The sequence below is a fragment of the Ranitomeya variabilis genome, chromosome 3 (genome assembly GCF_051348905.1).
Source record: "Ranitomeya variabilis isolate aRanVar5 chromosome 3, aRanVar5.hap1, whole genome shotgun sequence".
Classification (NCBI taxonomy): Eukaryota; Metazoa; Chordata; class Amphibia; order Anura; family Dendrobatidae; genus Ranitomeya; species Ranitomeya variabilis.
This window is the reverse complement of record NC_135234.1, coordinates 268,081,678-268,104,994: the sequence shown is the minus strand read 5'-3', so window position 1 is coordinate 268,104,994 and position 23,317 is coordinate 268,081,678. Positions and strand designations below refer to the sequence as shown.

Sequence of the window (23,317 nt, the reverse complement as noted above, 5' to 3'; positions counted from 1 at the left end):
AATGTATGTAAATACAAACATATATAAGTAAAAAACATAAACATATATATTTACATAATAGTGAACAATAATATACAATGTGCATATATGAATAGGTGAATATTAGAACAACTGCATATAGGGCACTCCCTCCGCTATGGTGGATGACTTCTCACACTAGAAGATATTATTTCCTGGACCCAACATGAAGATTGCGGCATCACATAAAAGGGAAACTAGAGAAAGGTAGACACAATTATAAAAACAACATAAACAAACAAAAATTAAAAGCCAATTAAAAAACATGGACTGATGATTCAGAGGAATGAAGAGAAACTAAGAGTCTCATTAAGTCCCTGAGGTTGTAAGGTTTTGAGCCGCCAGATCCAACGTGATTCTTTTTGTGCAAGGTGGCGGCTAAGATTACCACCACGTAAAGTTGTGATGAGGTGGTCAATACCTATGACTATAAAGCCTGAAGGATCACAATCAGTACAAGGAGGAGGCTGCCCGCCGGGCACAGCGGAGACAAGAAGCAATGGAGCTTGAAAGAGGGAGTAATGCAATGTGGAATGTAAACCCAATGATCCGAGAGCCTGTACGGATCACCCCGACAGAGTTTAAGCCATTTGATGAGGCTTCCGGAGATGTGGAGGGGTTCTTCAAGGACTTTGAGCAGCAGTGTGCTGTGACGGAGGTGCCCCACTCTGGCTGGATGCGTTTGTTAGTGGGACTCCTGAACGGTAGCCTGGCGGAGGCTTACCGAACCATTGACTCACAGCAGAATCGGGATTATAACATTGAAATGCAGACTCTCCTGGATTATCATGCTATCACCCCAGACTCATATAGGGCCAAGTTCCGAGACCTCCCATGCGCTACGGGGGGATCGTTTAGGACAGAGGTGTCAAACTGCATTCCTCGAGGGCCGCAAACAGGTCATGTTTTCAGGATTTCCTTGTATTGCACACGTGATAATTTAATCACCTGCACAGAATGATTCCAGCACCTTGTGGAATGCTAAGGAAATCCTGAAAACATGACCTGTTTGCGGCCGTCGAGGAATGCAGTTTGACACCCCTGGTTTAGGATGTATTCACATAAGATGTCCCAGGCATGTCGGAGATGGCTGGAAGCAGAAAACGCCTTTACTGTGGAAGATGTTATACAGTCGTTCCTAATAGAACAATTTCTTGCCAAGTGCCCTGCAGAGGTACGGGAATGGGTCTGGGAACGCACGCCGTGCACCGTGGATAGAGCTGCAGCCCTGGCCGATGAAGCCCTTACTATCCGACCTCAATGGAGGAGGCTTCTGGACAATGAACCGTGGCCTTCTCCCGCGCCCCATCTCCCTCCGATTATATCTGCCCCTCCACCCAGCCGCAGGCCGATGACAGTCACAGCTCACAATCCTGGGCCCCAACAGTTCTGACCACGACCTGGAGGTATCACAGAGAGGAGATGTTACGGGTGTGGGCAACCTGGACATTTGCAGTTTGGCTGTCCCTCAAGGATTCGGAGGGAGCCCCACACAGCCCAACCTCGTCCAGTGCATCTTGTGCACTCCATCCTGCCTGAGGAAGAGCTACCACCTCCCCCACTAGAGTGGACCACCGACCACAGCACCATAGATACCCCACCCTGGAGTGTACGGACTCCGGCCTTTGTCCATCAGAAATACAGAGCAACGGCATTGCCACCTGCAGGATGTCTTAATTGATGGATACAAAGTGTCAGGATTTAGAGACACAGGGGCATTTCTGACTATCGCTGACCCCCGTGTGGTTCGACCCGAGGCAATTCACCAGGGCCCAGGAATTCCCATTGTCCTGGCGGGGGGTGTCTGCAAATATATATACAGCGAGCTTTGGAACATTTGGATTATAGTTTTGGAGAAAAACTGTTGGATTGGAGTTATGGGAGGACTTCCTGCCGATATCCTCCTTGGAAATGACATTGGGGAGTTACAAAGTCATTTTGTGGGAGCAGAAAGTCCGTGGGCCTCTCACTCTTCTAAAAGAACAATTGGGGGAAGATATCGCAGACACCGGAACGCTCATCATTCCCTATGTTCTAGAGTTCAGAGACTGTCTCACTCAGCTAGCTATCTTGGCTAATGAACATCACTGAATGGCCCAGTCCAGTCAAGAAGCCTGGTATGACCATAAAGCCAGGACCCAGAAATTTATGGACAAGTGCTCATGATTATTGCAACCCCTGCCACTGTACAAGGAAGTATAAACTACTGAGCAATGTGGACTAAAGTGAGCAGGCCAGAGGTCTGTGTAGACCTAATGGCATGCTCACTTATTATGAGGGGGGAGAAGTTGTGATGGGGTGATATGCTATGTGGGTATCATTTTTGTGTATATTTCTATTTTACTTATTTTCATGGGGTTCTCTTGTAGGATGAGTTATTTGCCATCTGATATTCTCCCCACAGTTCTGTATTGTTATCTCTCTACAGGGTCAGTGAATAATGTTGTTTGCTAATATGCTAATGACATGTTGACCTAGCTTGTTGAAACAATGAGCCCCTGAGACCTTCCCCCTCCTGACCTGTGAATGAGGAGGGAGACTTGTAAATATCAGGGAGGTGAGACACAGATCAGATCCTGTGTGGAACCATGATATGAAGACCGCACGTCAGAGAGAGAAAGAATGGAATATGGACTGTTATCCTCTGTGCTGGATTGTTGGACTTTTATTCTGTAACTGAACTGCACTCGGGTTCTGGACTATTTTATTCTATGTGTGGTGGATGATATATGGACCTTTCGTATTTTTGCCTAAGTAAAGGTTTTTGGATCTTTTCACTCATCTGTCGCTCTGTTGATTGTGTGATATCGGAGAAGGACCCTGTGACACCAGGGATATAAATTATTTTCATAATTTGCCTTTTTTGCATTCTAAAACAACTTTTTACAAAAAAAAGTATTTATTATTGCATTGCCATATCCTGGGAGCTATAACTTTTTTATTTTTCTGCTGAACGATCTGTGTGAGGTCTTGTTTTTTTGCGGAAACATTTGATGTTTTTATTTGTTCCAGATTGGACTACATAACATGATTTTATTTTTGCATTTTTGTTTTTTTCCTCCCCTTCTTAAAAAAGCCATAACTTTTTTATTTTTCTGTTCACATAGATGCATTAGGCCTTGTTTTTTGCAGAACACATTTTTTCTTTTGAATGAAACCTTTCATTTTAACAAATACTGTAGTGGAAAATGCGGGGAAAAAAATCTTTTATTGTTACTATTTCAGAGTAGATAGGACATTTTGATCACTAAAAGAATTTTTTTGTAGGAACCAGGAAACTACAATTTTTTTAAATTTTTACTGAGTAAAATTATTATATTTTGATTAAACTATCATGCACATGGCGATGGAACATGTGTATTTTTTATTTTATTTTTTATGGGGAAAAGGATGATTTTTATATTTTTTTTTTTGTAAACTTTTTTTTTCCTTTTAATATATTTATTAGTCTTCTTAGGAGACTTGAACCTGTAATCGTTTGATCATTTGTACTAAACATAGCATTAGTACAGTATTGCTGCATTAAGTAAAAATCATTGCCTCTTTTGCAGCCCTGCCATAGGCTCCTTAATGGTAGATACGGAGGTCTTCAACAGAATCTCGGTTCTCATAGCAACTCTTCAGCACCCTACAATTGCATCAAGTGGATGCGTAGAATGATGTGCCCTCATGCCACTGTGCTGTTAATGGCACTGTCAGTGCAAAGCACATCTCTTCCAGTCCCTTTCCCCGGCTGTCACCTCTCACCTAACAAAAATATTCAACCTTTCTCCCACTTCCGGTATTTTTCCATCCTCATTTAAGCATGCCATCATACATCCATTACTTAAAAAACCCTCCCTCGACCAAAATTGTGCCACTAATTATAGACCTGTCTCTAATCTTCCCTTCATCTCCAAACTCCTCGAACGCCTGGTCCACTCCCGTCTTACCCACTAACTCTCAGATAACTCTCTTCTCGACCCTCTTCAATCTGGTTTCCGCTCTTTACACTCTACTGAAACTGTCCTCACTAAAGTCTCTAATGACCTACTAACAGCTAAATCTAATGGTCACTACTCCATGCTAATTCTCCTGGATCTCTCAGCGGCATTCGACACTGTGGATCATCAACTTGGAATGTGTAGGGGGACAGTTTCTGTGTAAAAGCTCTGTGTGATAGATTTGCAGCATAAAATGGGGACTGAGAAGACAAAATGGACCCTGATTTCCCACGCATGTTATTGAGGTCAATTTTCTTTTTTTGTGTTCTATTTGCTAATGCTTTTTTGCACCGAATTCTTTAAAAAGGCTCATGCAGTTCATGGATTGTCACAAAATTTAAAAGGGCCCCCTCTTTTTTCCTTTAGTAATTTTTTTCTGACTTTTTAGCCCTAAAAGTTTCAAATCGTTTAGACAGTTGCATGTTTTAAAATTGCACCAAATGACAAACTCCACAAGAAAACTTATTCCAAGCAGGGACTGTAGTAAGATAAGAGCATAGAAATGCAGTGTTTGAGAAGTCGTATTTTATGACCCTGTTTAAAAAATCTGCATAAGAAAAGGCCTTTTTCAATGCAATTTTTTTTAACTGTGTTCTAAAGCGGCCTGAAATGTAATTCTTGTTTCAGATTCTACTTCTATGATTAGCAAAAACCTTGGATCCATGTCACTTGATGAAGGACGGGGTGCGTGGCTACAAAACTTGCAGTATTGTATAAGTGTGGGTTTTATCTGAGTGCTGCATTAGTTTATAGATGGCTGCTGTACAATAACTTATTTTACTGAATATTTTAGAGAATTGAGCTCTGTCTTAAAGGAGACCTTTCACCTGGTTATGTTATAGTGGCTGTGAAACAGAATAAAACATAGTACCCTATTTTCTATTTTATTTATTTAAGTTTCTCTTCTGTTTGGAGATATTTACTTATAAAGTTTAGGTTATAATTCATGAACAGCCAAACTTATCTTTACGAGCTATTCTTCTTTGGGGGCATTCATTTCTTCCCCAGTATGATATTGACCAATCATAAGTTAGCAGCAACTTGCAGGGGCCAAAAAAATGCCCACACAATAGCTTAGAAAAGGCTTTTTCCTATTTCAGACAAATAATGGCAGATAGTCTGATCGCCCTGATTTCACCGCCGAGTGATTATAAGTTCTGAAAATGGAGCAGATACGAGTTTGATTACAACCACTTCTTTAGCTTTCATCTCACAGCACTCAGTGTAACTCAGTGTATGGGGAGGGGCAGTACAGCAGAGCTGAGTTCTGTCTCATTACAAACACTGCTTCAGCTCTCCTTTCACAGTGCTGTCACCTTTACTATATCCCCTTTGCTTAGTCACTGCTTTTGAGATGAAATTGATTGGTTAGTAATCACACTCCTTTCTGTTCTACTTCCCATTCTTGTAATCACTTTGCAGTGAGATCAGTGATCAGATCAGGCTATCATTACAGCCGTGTCCTTTTTTTTTCCCCCTGTATGTTGTTGCTTTCTTAGAGACAAATCTCTGGTAGCGTCCAGTTGGGCTTCTCATAAATTATAACCTAAGTTTTGCAAGCTAATATCTCCACATTGGAAAGGAGAAATTTAAAAATAGAAATCACATTTTATTCAGCTGAACAGCCACTATACCATAACTTGGCCAGTTTGACATTCTCAAATCAAGGAAAGGGTTTTTTCTAAATGGTTTTGAAACTAAATGGTTTAAACGTAAGTGACCTAGGATTATTCATTTAGTCATCCAGTGACTCCAGCTCCTTGCTCTTTTAGTCTTGATGGTCTTTTTTTTACTTCTGTAGTTATATCATGCTGTCAATGCACACTTGAGTTCTGATGAAAATTGCCAGCTTTGGAATGTACCGTATTTTTCGGACTATAAGACTCACTGGACCATAAAACACACCTAGGTTTTAGAGTAGGTAAAAAAAGTGAAGCAAAAAATGTGGTCATGACACACTGTTACGGAGGGGAATCTGCTGCTGACAGTATTATAGGAGTAATATCACCCAATTCTGTACTAATATCCCCCATCCTGGTATATATGTCCTCATCCTTGTATTCATGGCCCCTATCATGGCATCCTTGGCCCCCATCCTGGTATATGTGCCCACCCCTATCTCCACCCTCGTATACATAGCTCCCCCATCCCCATCCTAGTATACATGGCTCCCCATCCTAGAATACATTGCCCCCATCCCCATCTTAGTATACATGGCCCCCTGTCCTAGTATACATGGCCACCATCCCCGTCTTGGCATCCTTGGCCCTCATCCCCATCCTTGGTATACATGGCCATTATCACCATCATGGTATACATGCCCCCCCCCCTTCCCCAGCCTAGTATACTTGGTTCCCTTATCCCCATCCTGGTATACATGGCCAAGATCACCATCCTGGTGTACATGGTCCTCTCATCCCCATCCTGGTATACATGGCCCCCTATCCCCATCATGGTATTCATGGCCCCCTATCCCTATCCTGGTATACATGGCCTCCCATCCCCATCCTGGTATACGCGGCCAGCATCCCCATTCTGGTATTTTTGGCCACCACTCCCATTCTGGTATTATTGGCGACTATCCCCATCTTGGTATACATGGCCACCATCATCCCCGTCTTGGTATGCATGGCCACCATCATCCCCGTCTTGGTATGCATGGCCACCATCATCCTCATCTTGGTATACATGGCCACCATCATCCCCGTCTTGGTATACATGGCCACCATCATCCCCATCCAGGTATACATGGCCACCATCATCCCCATCCCGGTATACATGGCCACCATCATCCCCATCCCGGTATACATGGCCACCATCATCCCCCATCCCGGTATATATGGTCACCATCATCCCCCCATCCCAGTATATATAGTCACCATCATCCCCCATCCCGGTATTCATGGCCACCATCATCTCCATCGCGGTATACATGGCCACCATCATCCCCCATCCCGGTATACATGGCCACCATCATCCCCATCCCGGTATATATGGTCACCATCATCCCCTATCCCTATCCTGGTATACATGGCCTCCCATCCCCATCCTGGTATACGCGGCCAGCATCCCCATTCTGGTATTTTTGGCCACCACTCCCATTCTGGTATTATTGGCCACTATCCCCATCTTGGTATACATGGCCACCATCATCCCCGTCTTGGTATGCATGGCCACCATCATCCCCGTCTTGGTATGCATGGCCACCATCATCCTCATCTTGGTATACATGGCCACCATCATCCCCGTCTTGGTATACATGGCCACCATCATCCCCATCCCGGTATACATGGCCACCATCATCCCCATCCCGGTATACATGGCCACCATCATCCCCCATCCCGGTATATATGGTCACCATCATCCCCCCATCCCAGTATATATAGTCACCATCATCCCCCCATCCCGGTATTCATGGCCACCATCATCTCCATCGCGGTATACATGGCCACCATCATCCCCCATCCCGGTATACATGGCCACCATCATCCCCATCCCGGTATATATGGTCACCATCATCCCCTATCCCAGTATATATAGTCACCATCATCCCCATCCCCGTATACATGGCCACCATCATCCCCATGCTGGTATATATGGTCACCATCATCCCCATCCCGGTATTCATGGCCACCATCATCTCCATCCCGGTATACATGCCCCCAATGTGGTATATATGACTACCATCACCTCACACACAGAAAAAGTAAACAATTCTACTTGCCTTTCTTCCTCTCCCTCACAGTGCTGTGTTTTGTTGTTATGCCAAAAGCTGATTTCAGCATGTAAGCAGCGCAAGACGTTACTGCCATGCGCCCTCACATGCCGAGGTGCCAGAATATTCACTGTTTCCCACTCTTGGGATTATGGGCGTGGGGTGCAGTGAATATTCATTATGTTTAATAGTGGGCACACTGTTAGCTGCAGCCGCCGGCTTTCTGCAGCTGCTGCTGGGCGATCACGTGCGCCCGCTATTAAAGAGAATGAAAATTTACTGCTTTTAGCTCCCAAAGTTCCTCCTACCTCTCTGCGCTGGCTTGAGTGCATAGAGTAGGGAGGGACTATGGTTGTGGGGAGCAGTGAATATTCATGTTCTTTAACAGGGGGCACACTTGTTAACTGCAGCAGCAATTCCTGCCTTCTGTGACACACTGCTCCACCGCTGCTGCTGCCCCCCATCCACAGCCACACTGTGAGGCACATGAGAACTATAAGACGCCCCATCCACTTTCCTCCAAAATGTTGGAAGAGATTAAAGTGCGTTTTATAGTCGGAAAAATACGGTATGTCATGTGCAAATGAACCCCATATCATCGATGGAAGAAGTAAGCAGAGATCAACAGAGACCACTTGAGTAATGGAGCTTCGGAGCCAGTGGAGGATTTAATAGTTAAGTATACTGTCGTGGCCAAAATTTGGAGATTAACACAAATTTTTGTTTTCACAAATTTTGCTATTTGTCTTTTTAGATCTTTTAGTCAGATGTTTCTATGGTTACTGAATTAGAAGTATAAGCATTTAATAAGTTTTTACACTTTCATTGAAATATATTTCAAGTTTATGTAAAGACTTAATATTTACAGTGTTGACTCCTATTTTTCAAGACTTCTGCAATTTGCCCTAGCATGCTGGATTTCTGCTTCTGGACTAAATCCTGTCTGATGGCGACTCATTCTTGCCTAATTATGCTTGGAGTTTATCACAATTTCTGTGTTTTTGATTGACCACTCATCATATGAGGAATGACCACCAGTTCTAAATGGTATTGAGATCTGGGGAGAAAAATTGTGATTAAGCCATCTCCTTTGCCATGACACACAACTCATGGTAGCGTTCATCTGTTCTTTTCCAAACAATCAATTTTTTAGATGTCCTAGACAGTCTGAAGGGTTCCTTCATCAGAGAAATATAAGCAAAACAAAGCATCATGTGTAATATGTACGGTAAGTGCAACACCAATGTGGGAAATGAAGGACAAAGAATGGTTTTACACCACAAAATAGAAATCATATACCAGAAAAAGGTGTGAACAAACCAAAATAACTAACAAAGTATGTTAAAAGAATATTTTTATTGAGAATCAATTAAAAGTAATTCCAAAAACACAAATAGAATATTTACCAGTGAAGTACTGTGGCGTCAGGAGTCCCTACGTACGTTTTGGCTAAATGAGCCTTCTTCTCTCCCACTTTTGTCTTGTGACTTACTTACCTGACTTCTTGACACCTTATTTGAATCATTACCTTTTACCCTTGTTTTTGTCACATACCTTTTACCCTTGTTTTTGTCACATTCTATGAGTGGGTTGCATTTCAATTTTACTTTGATGCATATAACCTTCTTGGAATATTGCTGTCGGCGCCATCTTGTGGCTAACTTTGATATAGATTTATACTTTTTACAATTTGTGTTTTTGGTATTACTTTTAATTGATTCTCAATAAAAAAAATTATTTTAACATACTTTGTTTGTTACTTTGGTTTGTTCACACCTTTTTTTGGTATATGATTTCTTCATCAGAGAAAATACATTTGCAGGAAGCACAGAGATTGAACTGCAGAGGGCTAGGATAGTTAGTTATTTTCTCTGAAGCACAATAAAAAAAAATATTAGAATGATGTGTCAATGTAATCTCCCCAGATCTCAATCCCATTTAGGACCTGTGGTCAATCTTGAAAAAGTGGGTGTACAAATAAAAATACAAAAATTATGATAAGCTCCAAGCACTGATCAGAAAAGAATGGGTTCTCCAGCATGCCAAGGAGAATTGCAGGAGTCTTGAAAAATAAGGGCCAACCATGTACTCATTGAGTCTTTGTATAAGCTTGATGTGTTTGTCAATAAAAGTGTATAACCTTATGAAATGCTTATAATTGTACTTCAGTAACCATAGAAACATCTGACCACAAAATCACTGAGCTGCAAACTGAGAAAACGAAAATTTGTTTGTCTCTAAATTTTTGGACCCAACTGTAGTTTACTTCTTTATTTCATACCATTTACTCGTTATGATTGATGTTCTTGAAATAAGGTAAAACCCCTTTAATAGGAATCTGTCAGCAGGTTTTTGCCATTTATTTTGGCAGCAGCATGACGTAGGGACAGAGACCCCGATTCCAGCGATGTATCACTTAGTTTACTGGATGCAGCAGTTAGGAGTCACAGTTTTCGCTGCTGCAGTTACAGCAGAGTTCAATTGTTATCTGTGTATAATCATTCCACACCATGGCTTTTTATGTGCATTGTTTAGTGACAGAGGGCTGCTAATCAGTGCTCAGGGCGTGGTTGGACTAGTAGACACAAGGCCAGTTCTTCTGTAGTGATATCTGCTGATAAAACACTTATTGTATTGAATAATACAATAGACATCACTGAAATCAGGACTCTACTCCTACATGTTGATGCTCTCAGATTACATAACAAAACCTGCTGACGGATTATCCTTAAAGCTGCAGTTATCTTTTTTTATTATACAACCATCAATTTACAGGCTTATTTGTAATTAATATAAAAAAGTGATTAATACTTTATCACAATATATGCAGATAGTGTAGGAGGAACATATCTAAAAAACATAACTGCTGCTTATGAATTTCGATGTACTAAATGTAATAGATTATGTATAAATTATAATGTAGCTACAGTGGCGCATGGCTTCTAATAGTTTGCCTGGAATGCTTTGTCTAATCATATTTCAAGCTTCATTTCTGCGTATAAATTTTCTATAGATGATAAAAATTAAATTTTGTTAATTTACACACAAGGGACCCACATTGGATACTAAGGTAGCACAAGTGCGCAAATTGAGGGCACATAGTTTACTTTTTTTTATTCAGAGAATTTTTCACTAGCGATACCGTATTTTTTGGATTATAAGATGCACGTTTTCCCCCCCAAATTTGGGGGGAAAATGGGGGTGCGTCTTATAATGCGGATATACCTGGTGGCGGTGCTGCGCTGTGTCCACGGTGGCGGTGCTGTGCTGCGCTGGGTCCCCGATGCTGTGGAGGGCTCTGCCGACGGGAGGCGGCGCATGTGCAGATCGAGATCTCGGTGCCGAGATCTCAATTTGTGCATGCGCCACCTCCCGGCGGCCATTTTCCTGGAGTCCACCGCCGCACAGGAGTCAGGAAACCATGGAAAGACCTTGCGGGGGCTCTGGCCTTTCACAAAATGTCGGTAGAGCCCTCCGCAGCACCGGGGACAGAGCACAGCACCGCCACCGTGGACACAGCGCAGAACCGCTACCGGGACACAGCGCAGCATCGGGGGCACAGCACAGCACTGTCACTATGGACAGTGGACACAGCGCAGCACCGCCACTGGGACACCCGCAGTGGCGTGCCGCACTTTGGAACACCCACTCATCCCAGCCTGCGGCAACACTCCACTCTTGCCTCCTCCACCAGCGACCCTGGGACCCCCGATTCACCGCAGCCACCACCCCTGGTAAGAAATAAGACGAATGTATTATAAGAAGCACCACCATTTTATTAAAAAAAAAAAAAAAAAAAGGTTTTTTTCCTCTTTTTCTCCTCAAAATTTGGGGTGCGTCTTATAATCCTGTGCGTCTTATAAAGCGAAAAATACGGTATGTATTTTTTTCTTACTGAAGTAATTCTATTCCAAAGTGAAAATGGTCTGTTTAACCTGTTAACATCCAAGCCTGTTTTCACCTTCCTGACCAGGCCAAATTTTTCAATTCTGACCAGTATAATTTTATGTGATAACTATTGAACGCTTCAACAAATTCCAGTAAGTCTGATACTTTTCTTTACACTTTATACTTCATATTAGTTGAAAATTTAGGTAGATATGATTTTGTTTATTTATGAAAAATTGAAAATTTTATGAAAATGTTGAAAACAATAGTTAATAAGCAATATTTGCCACTTGTCTACTTTACATCAGCATAATTTTTGAAACGCAATTCTTTTTTTGTTAACCCCTTAACAACCGCCTTTAAGCCTTTTAACAGCAGCAGTTAAGGGTACTTATTCCTCAGCGGCGCTAAGAAATCAGGTTATAGTGTCCCCCCCCCAGCGTTGGAAAATGACCCCCGGAGAACATGATTCGGGTCTTTTTTTACCGTCCCCAGTCTTGTGATCACCGTTATTCACGTTATTTCTCTCCTCTGATATGAGCTAGTATACCAGAGAAGAAAAAAAAAAGTTTCCAGAGTCCCTGATTTGTCGAAACAGTGGAAACCCCCACACAAGTGGTTCCATTTTGGATACTATATCCCTCAAATAATTTATCTAAAGGTGTGAGGAGCACCTTGAACCCACAGGTGCTTCTCAGAATTTTATAACGTTCAGTTGTGAAAATGAAAAACACATTTTCCCCACAAAAATGTTGCTTTAGCCCCAAATTTTTTATTTTCACAAGGGTAACATGAAAAAATGGACACCAAACTTTATTGTGCGATTTCTCCTGAGTTCAACGATACCCCATATGTGGGGGAAAACTGCACACGGCAAGGCTCGGAAGGGAAAGAGCGCTATTTGAATTTTTTTGTGGAGCTCCATTTTGGCTGGAATATATAGCAGATGCCGTGCCACACTTGAAGAACCCCTGACATGTTTCCTTTTTTTGGAAACTGCAGCTCTCGAAGAACTCATTTTGGCTTTTATCCCCAAGTCATGTGACAAGGCTCGTTAAAGGGTCGACATTGACTATTAGGATTGCTACTTCCAATAGGTGGCACTAGAGTTCTAGTCCTCTTCCTCTCTGAGGAGACAGTTTGCATATTTCCCAGAGGAGCATTGCGGCTTTAAGTTTCCTCACCTCGACAAGTTTTTGATCTTCAAAAGGGGAAGCAGAAGAAAACAAAACAGTACAATTTGTTAAACAATTTCTCATGATACGCAACATGTACGTGAAAACTACTTTTGAGGCACACTGCAAAGATCAGAAGGGATGGAGAACCATATTTGAGTTCAGATTTTGCTGGAATGGTTTCCGCATCCCATGTCATATTGACATAGCCGCTGAAATGCTAGCAGAGCAGACCCCCCCCCATAAGTGAAACCACTTTACAAGCTACACTCACCATTGAATTCTTCTAGGGGTGCAGTGAGCATGTTGACACATGTGCCTCACAAAATTTTATACCACTTGGTGGTGTGGAAAGAATGTTTTAGCCCCAAATTCTTAATTTTTGGGCTAATAAGAAAAAAAATCAACCACACAGTTTGTTGCGTAGTTACTCCTGAGTAAGCCAGTACCTTACATGTAATCAGGAACTACTTTTAAAGCACAGTGAAAATATCAGAAGGGAAGGAGTGCCATATTATAGTGTAGGTTTTGCTGTGTTGTTTATCGAGTGCTGTGTCACGTTAGGAGAGCCCCCCCCATAAGTGACCCCATTTTAAAAACTACAACTTTAAAAAAATTCATCTAAGGGTACAGTGATCATATTGAAAAAATAGGTGTGTCACAGTTTTATACCATTTGGCGGTGAAGAAAAAATAATTACATTTTTACCACTAAAACTTATTTTAGCACCAGATTTCACGTCTTCGAAATGGGAAATGGCTAAATTTTGTCCCACAATTTCTGCTGATTGTGGCAATACCCTATATATGGCTGTACAGTATTGCTTAGCCATATGGTTAGACTTGTGAGGGACAGAGCACCATTTACCTCCTGGAGGCACAGATTTTCCTAGAATAGTTTGCGGACTTGTGTGTATGTATGTATTAGAGCCCCAAAATCCCAGAAGAATAAATGACCCCACTTTGGAAACTATACAGCTGTGGAAATTTTTCTACAGGTGTAGTGACGAATTTGATTCCGCTGGTGTTTTCCAGAAACAAGCAACAGTGGACGTTACTGAGTGAAAATTGCAAATCTGCCGTTGTAGTTCCCTGTACTTTGAAGTGCTCATACATTGTACCCAGCCCATGCTTCTGGACAAGCACTCTGGGCTCTCATCGCTACAGAAATGCCAAACATGTGGGCACTAAATGTGGTTTAGGTATACAGGGCTCAAGAGAGGAGCATTTGGATTTGGGACCTTTAGATTTTGCTTAACTTCTTTTGAGTGGAGCATGTTCCTTCCAGAGCCTTTGTGCTACCAGTAACATGGAAAGGCCACCTATTATTTCCGTTTACAAATGACTAACTTGAGTGGGAACTTGATTTTTTTGTGTATTAAGTTAAAGCTTCTATTGGGAACATTTTACATAACGCTTATTCTGTGCTCTACTCTGGGCACTTACATTGGGATTAAACATATGAGTGAGGGTCATCTGGTCCAACCCCCTGCTCAAATCAGGATTCACTAAAACATCTCAGACAGATGTCTGTCCAGCCTCTGTTTGAAAACTTCCATGGAAGGAAAACTTGCCACCTCTCATGGCAGCCTGTACCACTCATTGATCATCCTCAATGTCAAAATTTTTTTTCTAATATCTAATCTGTGTCTCCTCCCATTCAGTTTCATCCCATTGATTCTAGTCTTTCCTTGTGCAAATAAGAATAAAGATGATCCTTCTACAATGTGACAACCCGTGAGATATTTGTAGACAGCTATTAAGTCTCCTCTCAGTCGTCTTTTTTGCAAGCTAAACATTCCCAATTCCTGTAACCGTTCCTCATAGGACATGGTTTGCAGACCGGTCACCATTCTGGTCGCTCTTCTCTGATCTTGCTCCAGTTTGTTGATGTCTTTTTTTTAAATGTGGTGCCCATAACTGGACACAGTATTCCAGATGAGGTCTGACCAGAGAGGAGTAGAGGGCAATGATGACTTTGCGTGATTTAGACTGTATGCTTCTTGTTAATACATCCTAGAATTGTATTTGCCCTTTTTGCTGCTACATCACACTGTTGACTCATGTTCAGTTTATGATCTATTAGTATACCCAAATCTTTTTCACATGTGCTGTTGCTTAGCCCTATTCCTCCCATTCTGTATATGCTTTTTTCATTTTTATTGCCCAGATGTAGTACTTTGCATTTTTTCTTGTTGAAAATCGTTCTGTTAGTTGCTGCCCACTGCTAGGTCTTTTGTCAACTTATGTAACTGTGACATCTGAATCACGTATTTCAGAGATATCCACGGAAACTGGTGTAAGCCCTCCGTGTAGAGTGCAGGAGAAATATATGAGTATAATTTTTATTTTTTGTTCTTTATTTTCTGATGTGTATATTTTTTGAAGTACTTATTTTTACTATTTTTTTTTTCAACTTTTTTTTTTTACTTAGTTCCTCTATGGGATTTTAACTTTTATTACTCTAATCACTGGTTTGCATTTCACCTGTTAGTGTAAGGCTTCGGTTACACTATCAGCATTAGTTTAGTATTTTACATCACTATTTGTAAGCCAAAACCAGTTGTGGGTCAGAGATGCAGAAGTGGTGTCGTTTTTCTGTTATTCTTTTTCTCTGATTGTTCCCCTCCTGGTTTTGGTTTACAAATACTAATGTAAAACACTGACCAAATACCGATACTGTGACGATAGCCTTACACTGACAAAACACTTTTAGAGCACGATCTTTGCATGGTCTAACAGGCAATCGTAGCTGACAGACCCAGAGATCATTACTTTATCACTTGCTGTCTTGGCAACTGTTGGGCCCCAGTAATCGTGTCGCGGGAGTGCAAAGTGGGCGAGAGAAGCTTTCTAAATGTTCTGACTGATATTGATCGTGGCATTTAAAGGGTTAAATAGCAGGGGTGGGGCGGATACTGCCACAGACTGTGACGGCGAAGGCTCGGCTAGCACTTAAACCAGTCTCCCAGCAGCGATCATGCTGGCACAGTTCTTATGCCCGCATAATTACCAGGATGTACCGATATATTCATTTTTGGAAACGCACTTAAAAATGGAACATACCGGTATGTCCATTGTTGGGAAGGGGTTATGCCCCTACAGCAGGACTCCTAATAAGCCAAACAGGTTTTTGTGTACCATATGATTGTGCCTTTCTGGCCTTCTTGCATGCAGAAATTATATCTTTATAAATGATCAAGTTTTTAATATTCAGTTATATCATGCATGGCAGAGTTCAAAAGAATAGTAACTGCGTTGATCTTCTTTTTCTCAAGTAAAAAAAAACTACTCCTTGTGGATGGTGCAAGCAACAATATTTTTTTCTTCACATGGAAATTGTAGGGGTTCGCGCTCTCTGGTAGACACTTGGATGCGCCCAGGAGGTTTGATCAAAACGGAATGTCCTTAACCCTTTAGTGAGAGCCAATTTTGTACTTAATGACCAGGCCATTTTTTTTACAATTCTGACCACTATCACTTTGAGGTTATAGCTCTGGAACTCTTCAATGGATCCCACTGATTCTGAGATTGTTTTTTCGTGACATATTGTACTTCATGTTGGTGATAAAATTTCTTCTATATAACTTGCGTTTATTTAAAAAAAAAACTGAAATTTGGCAAAACTTTTGAAAATGTTGCAATTTACAACTTTTAATTTATGTGCCTTTAAATCAGTGAATCATACCGCATAAAATACACTGCTCAAAAAAATAAAGGGAACACTTAAACAACATAATATAACTCCAAGTAAATCAAACTTCTGTGAAATCAAACTGTCCACTCAGGAAGCAACACTGTTTGACAATCAATTTCACATGCGGTTGTACAAATGGAATATACAACAGATGGAAATTATTGGCAATTATCCAGACACCCTCAATAAAGGAGTGGTTCTGCAGGTGGGGACCACAGACCACATCTCAGTACTAATGCTTTCTGGCTGATGTTTTGGTTAGTTTTGAATGTTGGTTGTGCTTTCACACTCGTGGTAGCATGAGACGGACTCTACAACCCACACAAATGGCTCAGGTAGTGCAGCTCATCCAGGATGGCACATAAATGCGAGCTGTGGCAAGAAGGTTTGCTGTGTCTGTCAGCGTAGTGTCCAGAGGCTGGAGGCACTACCAGGAGACAGGCCAGTACACCAGGAGATGTGGAGGGGGCCGTAGGAGAGCAATAACCCAGCAGCAGGACCGCTACCTCAGTCTTTGTGCAAGGAGGAACAAGAAGAGCACTGCCAGAGCTCTGCAAAATGACCTCCAGCAAGCCACAAATGTGCATGTCTGCACAAACGGTTAGAAACCGACTCCATGAGGATGGTCTGAGTGCCCGACGTCCACAGATGGGGGTTGTGCTCACAGCCCAACACCGTGCAGGACGCTTGGCATTTGCTACAGAACACCAGGATTGGCAAATTTGCTACTGGCGCCCTGTGCTCTTCACAGATGAAAGCAGGTTCACACTGAGAACATGTGACACGTGACAGTCTGGAGACGCCATGGAGAGCTATCTGCTGCCTGCAACATCCTTCAGCATGACCGTTTTGGCAGTGGGGTCAGTAATGGTGTGGGGTGGCATTTCTTTGGAGGGCCGCACAGCCCTCCATGTGCTCTCCAGAGGTAGCCTGACTGCCATTAGGTACCGAGATGAGATCCTGAGACCCCTTGTGAGACCATATGCTGGTGCGGTTGGCCCTGGGTTCCTCCTAAAGCAGGACAATGCCAGACCTCATGTGGTTGGAGTGTGTCAGCAGTTCCTGCGAGATGAAGGTATTGAAGCTATGGACTGGCCCGCCCGTTCCCCAGACCTGAATCCGATTGAACACATCTGGGACATCATGTCTCGCACCATCCACCAACGTCACGTTGCACCACAGACACTCCAGGTCTGGGAGGATATCCCTCAGGAGACCGTCCGCTGCCTCATCAGGAGCATGCCCAGGCATTGTAGGGAGATCACGCAGGCAAGTGGAGGCCACAAACACTTCTGAGCATCATTTCCTTGTCTTGAGGCATGTCCACTGAAGTTGGATCACCCTGTAACTTCATTTTTCACTTTGATTTTGAGCATCATTCCAACTCCAGACCTCCTTGGAATATTAGTTGTGATTTATGTTGATCAGTTTTAGGTTTTATTGTTCTCAACACATTCCACTATGTAATGAATAAAGATTTACAACGGAATATTTCATTCAGTGATATCTTGGATGTGAGATTTTAGTGTTCCCTTAATTTTTTTTAGCAATGTAGTTAATACATAACATTTCCCAAATAACTACTATACATCAGCACAATTTTGGAAACATAATTTTTTTTGTTACGATGTTATAAGGGTTAAAAGTTGACCAGTAATTTCTAATTTTTCCAACAAAATTTACCTAACCATTTTTTAAGGGACCACCTCACATTTGAATTGAGTTTGGGGGTCAATATAACAGAAAATACCCAAAAGTGACACCATTCTAAAAACTGCACCCCTCAAGGTGCTCAAAACTACATTCAAGTAGTTTATTAACCCTTCAGGTGCTTCACGAGAACTAAATCAATGTGGAAGGAAAAAATTACCATTTTATTTTTTTCACATAAAATTTACTTTGGAACCAAACTTTATTTTCACAAGGGTATCAGGAGAAAGTGGACTACACAATTTGTTATGCAATTTCTCCTAAGTACACCGATACCCCGTATGTGGGGCCCTAACCCCCAGCCGTAACTCTAGCCCCAACCCTAACCCTAATGGAAAAATGGAAAAAAAGTACTTTTTTAAAATTATTTTTACCTAACTAAGGGGGGTGATAAAGGGGGGTTTGATTTACTATTTTTTTTATTCTGATCACTTTGATAGGGTCTATCACAGTGATTAAATTGAACCAATAGGAAAAATCTCCTATTGTTGCCGGCTGGCAGATCTTGGAGGGCACACTGTCATTTTCTTCCCAGACAGAAGCAGAAAACCAGTCTGGTGCCGGCGCTTCAGAAAATTATGTTGTGTGCTAAAATAGCTTGTTAAAATCAAGAAGAGCTAGTAAATTAAGTGGAGTATTGGTGCTGATAGCAAACACCCCCCTTTCCCTTTGTAAAAAAAAAAAAGAAGCTTTTTAAAAGACATGACTATCCAGTATGGTTGTATAATTTACCTGATGAAGGCTTTTGCTCTTTTCAAGCCGAAACACATTGTTTTTATTTGTTTTTATTTGGTATATGTAGAATAAAAAGCTTTTTAACAAGCTATTTTAGCACACAACATAATTTTCGGAAGCACTGGCACCAGACTGGTTTTCTGCTTCTTTACACTTTCACCTGTGGACGATTGAGGATCGCCTCGTTGACCAGAAGCCGTGCAGCAGACCGAGTAATCAGGAGATTGGTTGGGATCCCCCCAGTGTCATTACGCTGTTTCTTCAACCCTAGTCTGGTGAGTGCATCAGCTTTGCACTTTTATTTGTGATATTTGTAATATTGCGATTAGATCCTGCTCGGTGTTGTCCCTTTAAAATTCCCTATCCTCAGGGTATTTATTGAAAATTTTCTTCCTGGAAGATGCTGTCGAGGACCGGGTGACCGAACCGGAGAGTCCAGGGACTTATTTTGCAGTTGACATTATTCCGTGAATAACGGCGATCGCAACACTGGGGATGGTAAAAACAGACCCAAATCATGTTCTCCGGGGTTTCAGGTACCCCGAGTAGCCGAGAACCCGGAGATTTTCCAACTCTGGGGGTCGCTTTAGCCTTATTACACATCGCCGTTAAAAAGTGGCGCTGAGGGACAAGTGCCCTTAACTGCTGCTGTTAAAAGGAGAATATGCGGTCGTTAAGGGGTGAATACATTTTACAGCTCTCAAATGATATCTGCCTTTCTCCAGTACAGATGAATAACAGTCCTTTCATCAGGCACAATGAAACAAAGTAAAGTAGTACACTCACCAATCTCAGTATTCCAGGTAGTAGCAGCTCAAGCAGTTTTAAACGTGTTGACCAAACAAACACACCTCTGTTCGTCTCCAGCACAATTTCACTCTGCTGAGCTAACTCAGCTGCAGTTATTAATCCGGTAAGCCCCAGGCTGGAATATGGGAAATGCCTTTCCCGCCAGAGACTCTTTTGGTTCCTCCTAAATCACAGACCCAAAATCCAGTCATTAAAACTTTCTCATTAACCTAATGTTACTGGTACAGACTTTACATTACTGAGAGTAGTAATGTAAAGTAGTACAGAGTAGTAGTAATAATAATATTAGCAAATCCCCCCCAATTAAAAATGTAGAATAGTTCTTCTAATTCAGTATGTCGCTTACCCCATGTGCAGGGCATTGCAGTAGCTTAGGTAGCCATGGTTGCAACCACTAACCACTAACTAAATGTTACTATATGAATGGTCGCAACCATGGATACCCAAGCTACTGAAATGCCCTGTACATGAGGCAAGTGACATCGCTAATCAGAAGAACTATACTACATTTCTAATCAGAGGTATTTGCTATTATTATTACTCATACGTATTATAATTTTTATAGCAAATTGCTGCACTATTTAAGTGCATATTTTGCTATGAGCTCATTTAAGACTAGTCATATACTATTTAGTTGACCGCAATCTGTCCTGACCCCTCTATATACATGCATGCATGTGTTCATGGAAGATATACAGTGGCTTTTGAAATTATTCACCCCTTTGCTTTTTACCTATTTTGTTACATTACAACCTGTGTTTAAATATTTTTGTATTCCGATTTGTGTGATGCATCAGCACTAAGGAGTCCAAGTTGGTGAACTGAAGTGGGAAACATATAAGCATCAATTAAATTTATGGGATCAAATAACTAAATAATAACTTTCGTGATGAAGCCCCTGAAAATATCTGGTGCAACCAATTACCTACATACGTCACATGCTTAGTGAAAGGAAGACCACCTGTGTGCAATCTAAGTGGTCTGTCGGTATATACACACACCTTTTCTGAAAGACCCCAGATCTTGCAACACCATTAAGCAAGAGGCACCACTAACCAAACAACACCATGAAGACCAAGGAGATCTCCAAACAAGCCAGGGACAAAGTTGTTGAGAAGTATAAGTCAGGGTTGGGTTATAAAATATCTATATATATCCCAATCTCTTATGATTCCCCAGAGCACCATCTAATCCATTATTATGAAATCGAAAGTACATGGTGCCACAACATACCTGCCAAGTTAGGGCCACCCATCAAAACTCTCAGCCCGGACAATGAGGGTATTAATCAGAGATGCAGCACAGAGATCAAAGGTAACTGAACGAGATGCAGAGACTGGAGTATCTTTCCATACAACCACAATAAGCTGTAGAATCCATAGAGGTAGCCTTTATATAAGAGTGGGCAGAAAAAAGCCTACTTACACAGAAAAATTGTGAGGCTCATCTTGAGGTTAATATAATACACATGAGAATTCCCAAATGTGTGGAGGAAGGTACTGCGGTCAGATGAGACCAAAATGTAACTTTTGACCACCATCAACGCCGCTGATCACCCCAAGAACACCATCCCCACAGTAAGCAACATCATGCTGTGGGGATGTTTTTCGGCAGCAGGGACAGAAAAATGGTACAAGTCAAGGGAAGATGGATGGTGCAAAACACAGTGATATTCTCGAGTAAAACCTGTTTCAGTCTCATTGATTTGAGACTGCGGCGGAGGTTGACCTTCCAACAATCCGACCCAAAGCATACTGCTAAAGCAACGCCGAGTGATTTAAGGGGAAACTTGAAAATGTTTTGAAGTGGCCTAATCAAAGCCCAGACCTTAATTCAGTTGGGAGTCTGTGGTCAGACTTGGAAGTTTGCTGTTCACCAGAGGAAACTAACTTGAAAAAGTTGTAGCGCTTTTGCCTTGAGAAATCGGCAACAATCCTAGTGACAAGATGTGGAAAACCGAGAGACTTATTCACAGCAACTTGCAGTTGTAATTGTGACTAAACGAGACTCTACAAAGTATTGACTTTAGGGGGTGAATAGTTACGCACGCTGAAGGTTTTCAGTTAGTAAATTTTTTATATTTGTCGTTTGCTTCACAATAAAAAGAAAACCAAATGTTCACAGTTGTAGGCATGTTCTTTACATGAACTGATGCAAACCCTCCAAAACAAAATTTTTTTAAATCCTGGTTGTGAGGTAGTAAAACACAAAAAATGCCTAGGGGGTGAATACTTTCGCAAGACTCTGTAGATGAGTAAGTCACTGACAAGCACGTCTAGTAGCGACTAATTTTTCTAGGAACGAAAGGATTGGGCAGTTGAGAATCTGAAGGTCCCCAAATATGTTTGTTGGTTGTCTGGTTCTGCCAATATACAGTGAAATCTTAAATATTTGGACAGTGACACAAGTTTGGGCATTTTAGCTGTTACCAAAACAATTTTTTTTTTTGTTAGGGGGTTATAAGGGTTAAAAGTAGGGTTGAGCGAAACGGATCGGTAATTTTCATAAGTTGCCGACTTTTGGCAAAGTCGGGTTTCATGAAACCCGACCCGATCCCAGCGTGGGATCGGCCATGCGGTACACGATCTTCGCGCCAAAGTCGCGTTTCATATGACGCTTAAAGCTCCATTTCTCAGCCAATGAAGGTGCACGCAGAGTGTGGGCAGCGTGATGACATAGGTCCTGGCTTGCTTTCTGCAGCGTCACAGGGGCTATAAAGGGGCGTTCCCGCCGACCGCCATCTTACTGCTGCTGATCTGAGCGTAGGGAGAGGTTGCTGCCGCTTCGTCAGAAGCAGGGATAGCGTTAGGCAGGGTACATAAAGCCCCAAACCGCTTGTGCTGTAGCGATTTCCACTGTCCAACACCACCTTTTCTTTTTGGGACAGTGGAGGCTCGATTTCTGTGTAACAGCTCTGTAGGTTATAAGGCTCCCTGATAGCTGCGTTGCTGTGTGTACGCCGCTGTGCAAACCAACTGCTTTTTTCAAAGCACAAATCCTGTTGCTCCTTCATCTCTGCACAGCTATCTATCTTGTTTGTTTGTCCACACTTTTGACTTTTGTGCGCAGCAGTCCTTTTTATTGCTGCCTGACATACTTTTCCGAGATAACTGTAGGGAGATAGTAATTGTAGTACAGTCCTTTTTTTTTTTTTTTTTTTTTTTTTTTGTTATATCTCTTCAAGCCACTTTTTGCTACAGAAAATATACTCTAATACAGTGGCCCCGATTTATTCACAATTCTCCCAGAAAAAAAAATAAAAGTGGGAGATTAAGATTGGCAAATCTGCATTAGTGCCAGTCCTGTGTGTAGCATCTTTTTTTTTTAAATTTCTGCCACAGAAAACCTACTGGGTAGCAGTGGGGCTGATTTCTTCCTAATTCTCCCAGAAAAAAAAATTAAACTGGGAGATTAAGATTGGCAAATCTGCATCAGTGCCAGTCCTGTGTGTGGCATCTGTCTTTGTTTTTCTGCCACAGAAAACCTACTGTGTAGCAGTGGGGCTGATTTCTTCCTAATTCTCCCAGAAAAAAAAATAAAAGTGGGAGATTAAGATTGGCAAATCTGCATTAGTGCCAGTCCTGTGT

At 41.9% G+C, this 23,317-nt stretch overlaps 1 protein-coding gene across 8 annotated transcripts in view; it reads left to right on the top strand.

Moving 5' to 3' along the window:
• Positions 1–23,317, top strand: part of DCAF6 (DDB1 and CUL4 associated factor 6) — a 618,531-nt gene that overhangs the window by 257,878 nt on the left and 337,336 nt on the right. For 3 of the 8 annotated variants that reach the window (XM_077295470.1, XM_077295468.1, XM_077295467.1), the window contains exon 12: positions 4,629–4,685. The exons of the other annotated variants lie outside the window; for them this stretch is intronic. In XM_077295470.1, the coding sequence (XP_077151585.1) occupies positions 4,629–4,685 (57 nt within the window). The remainder of the gene's footprint in view (positions 1–4,628; positions 4,686–23,317) is intronic. 8 annotated transcript variants of the gene reach the window in all.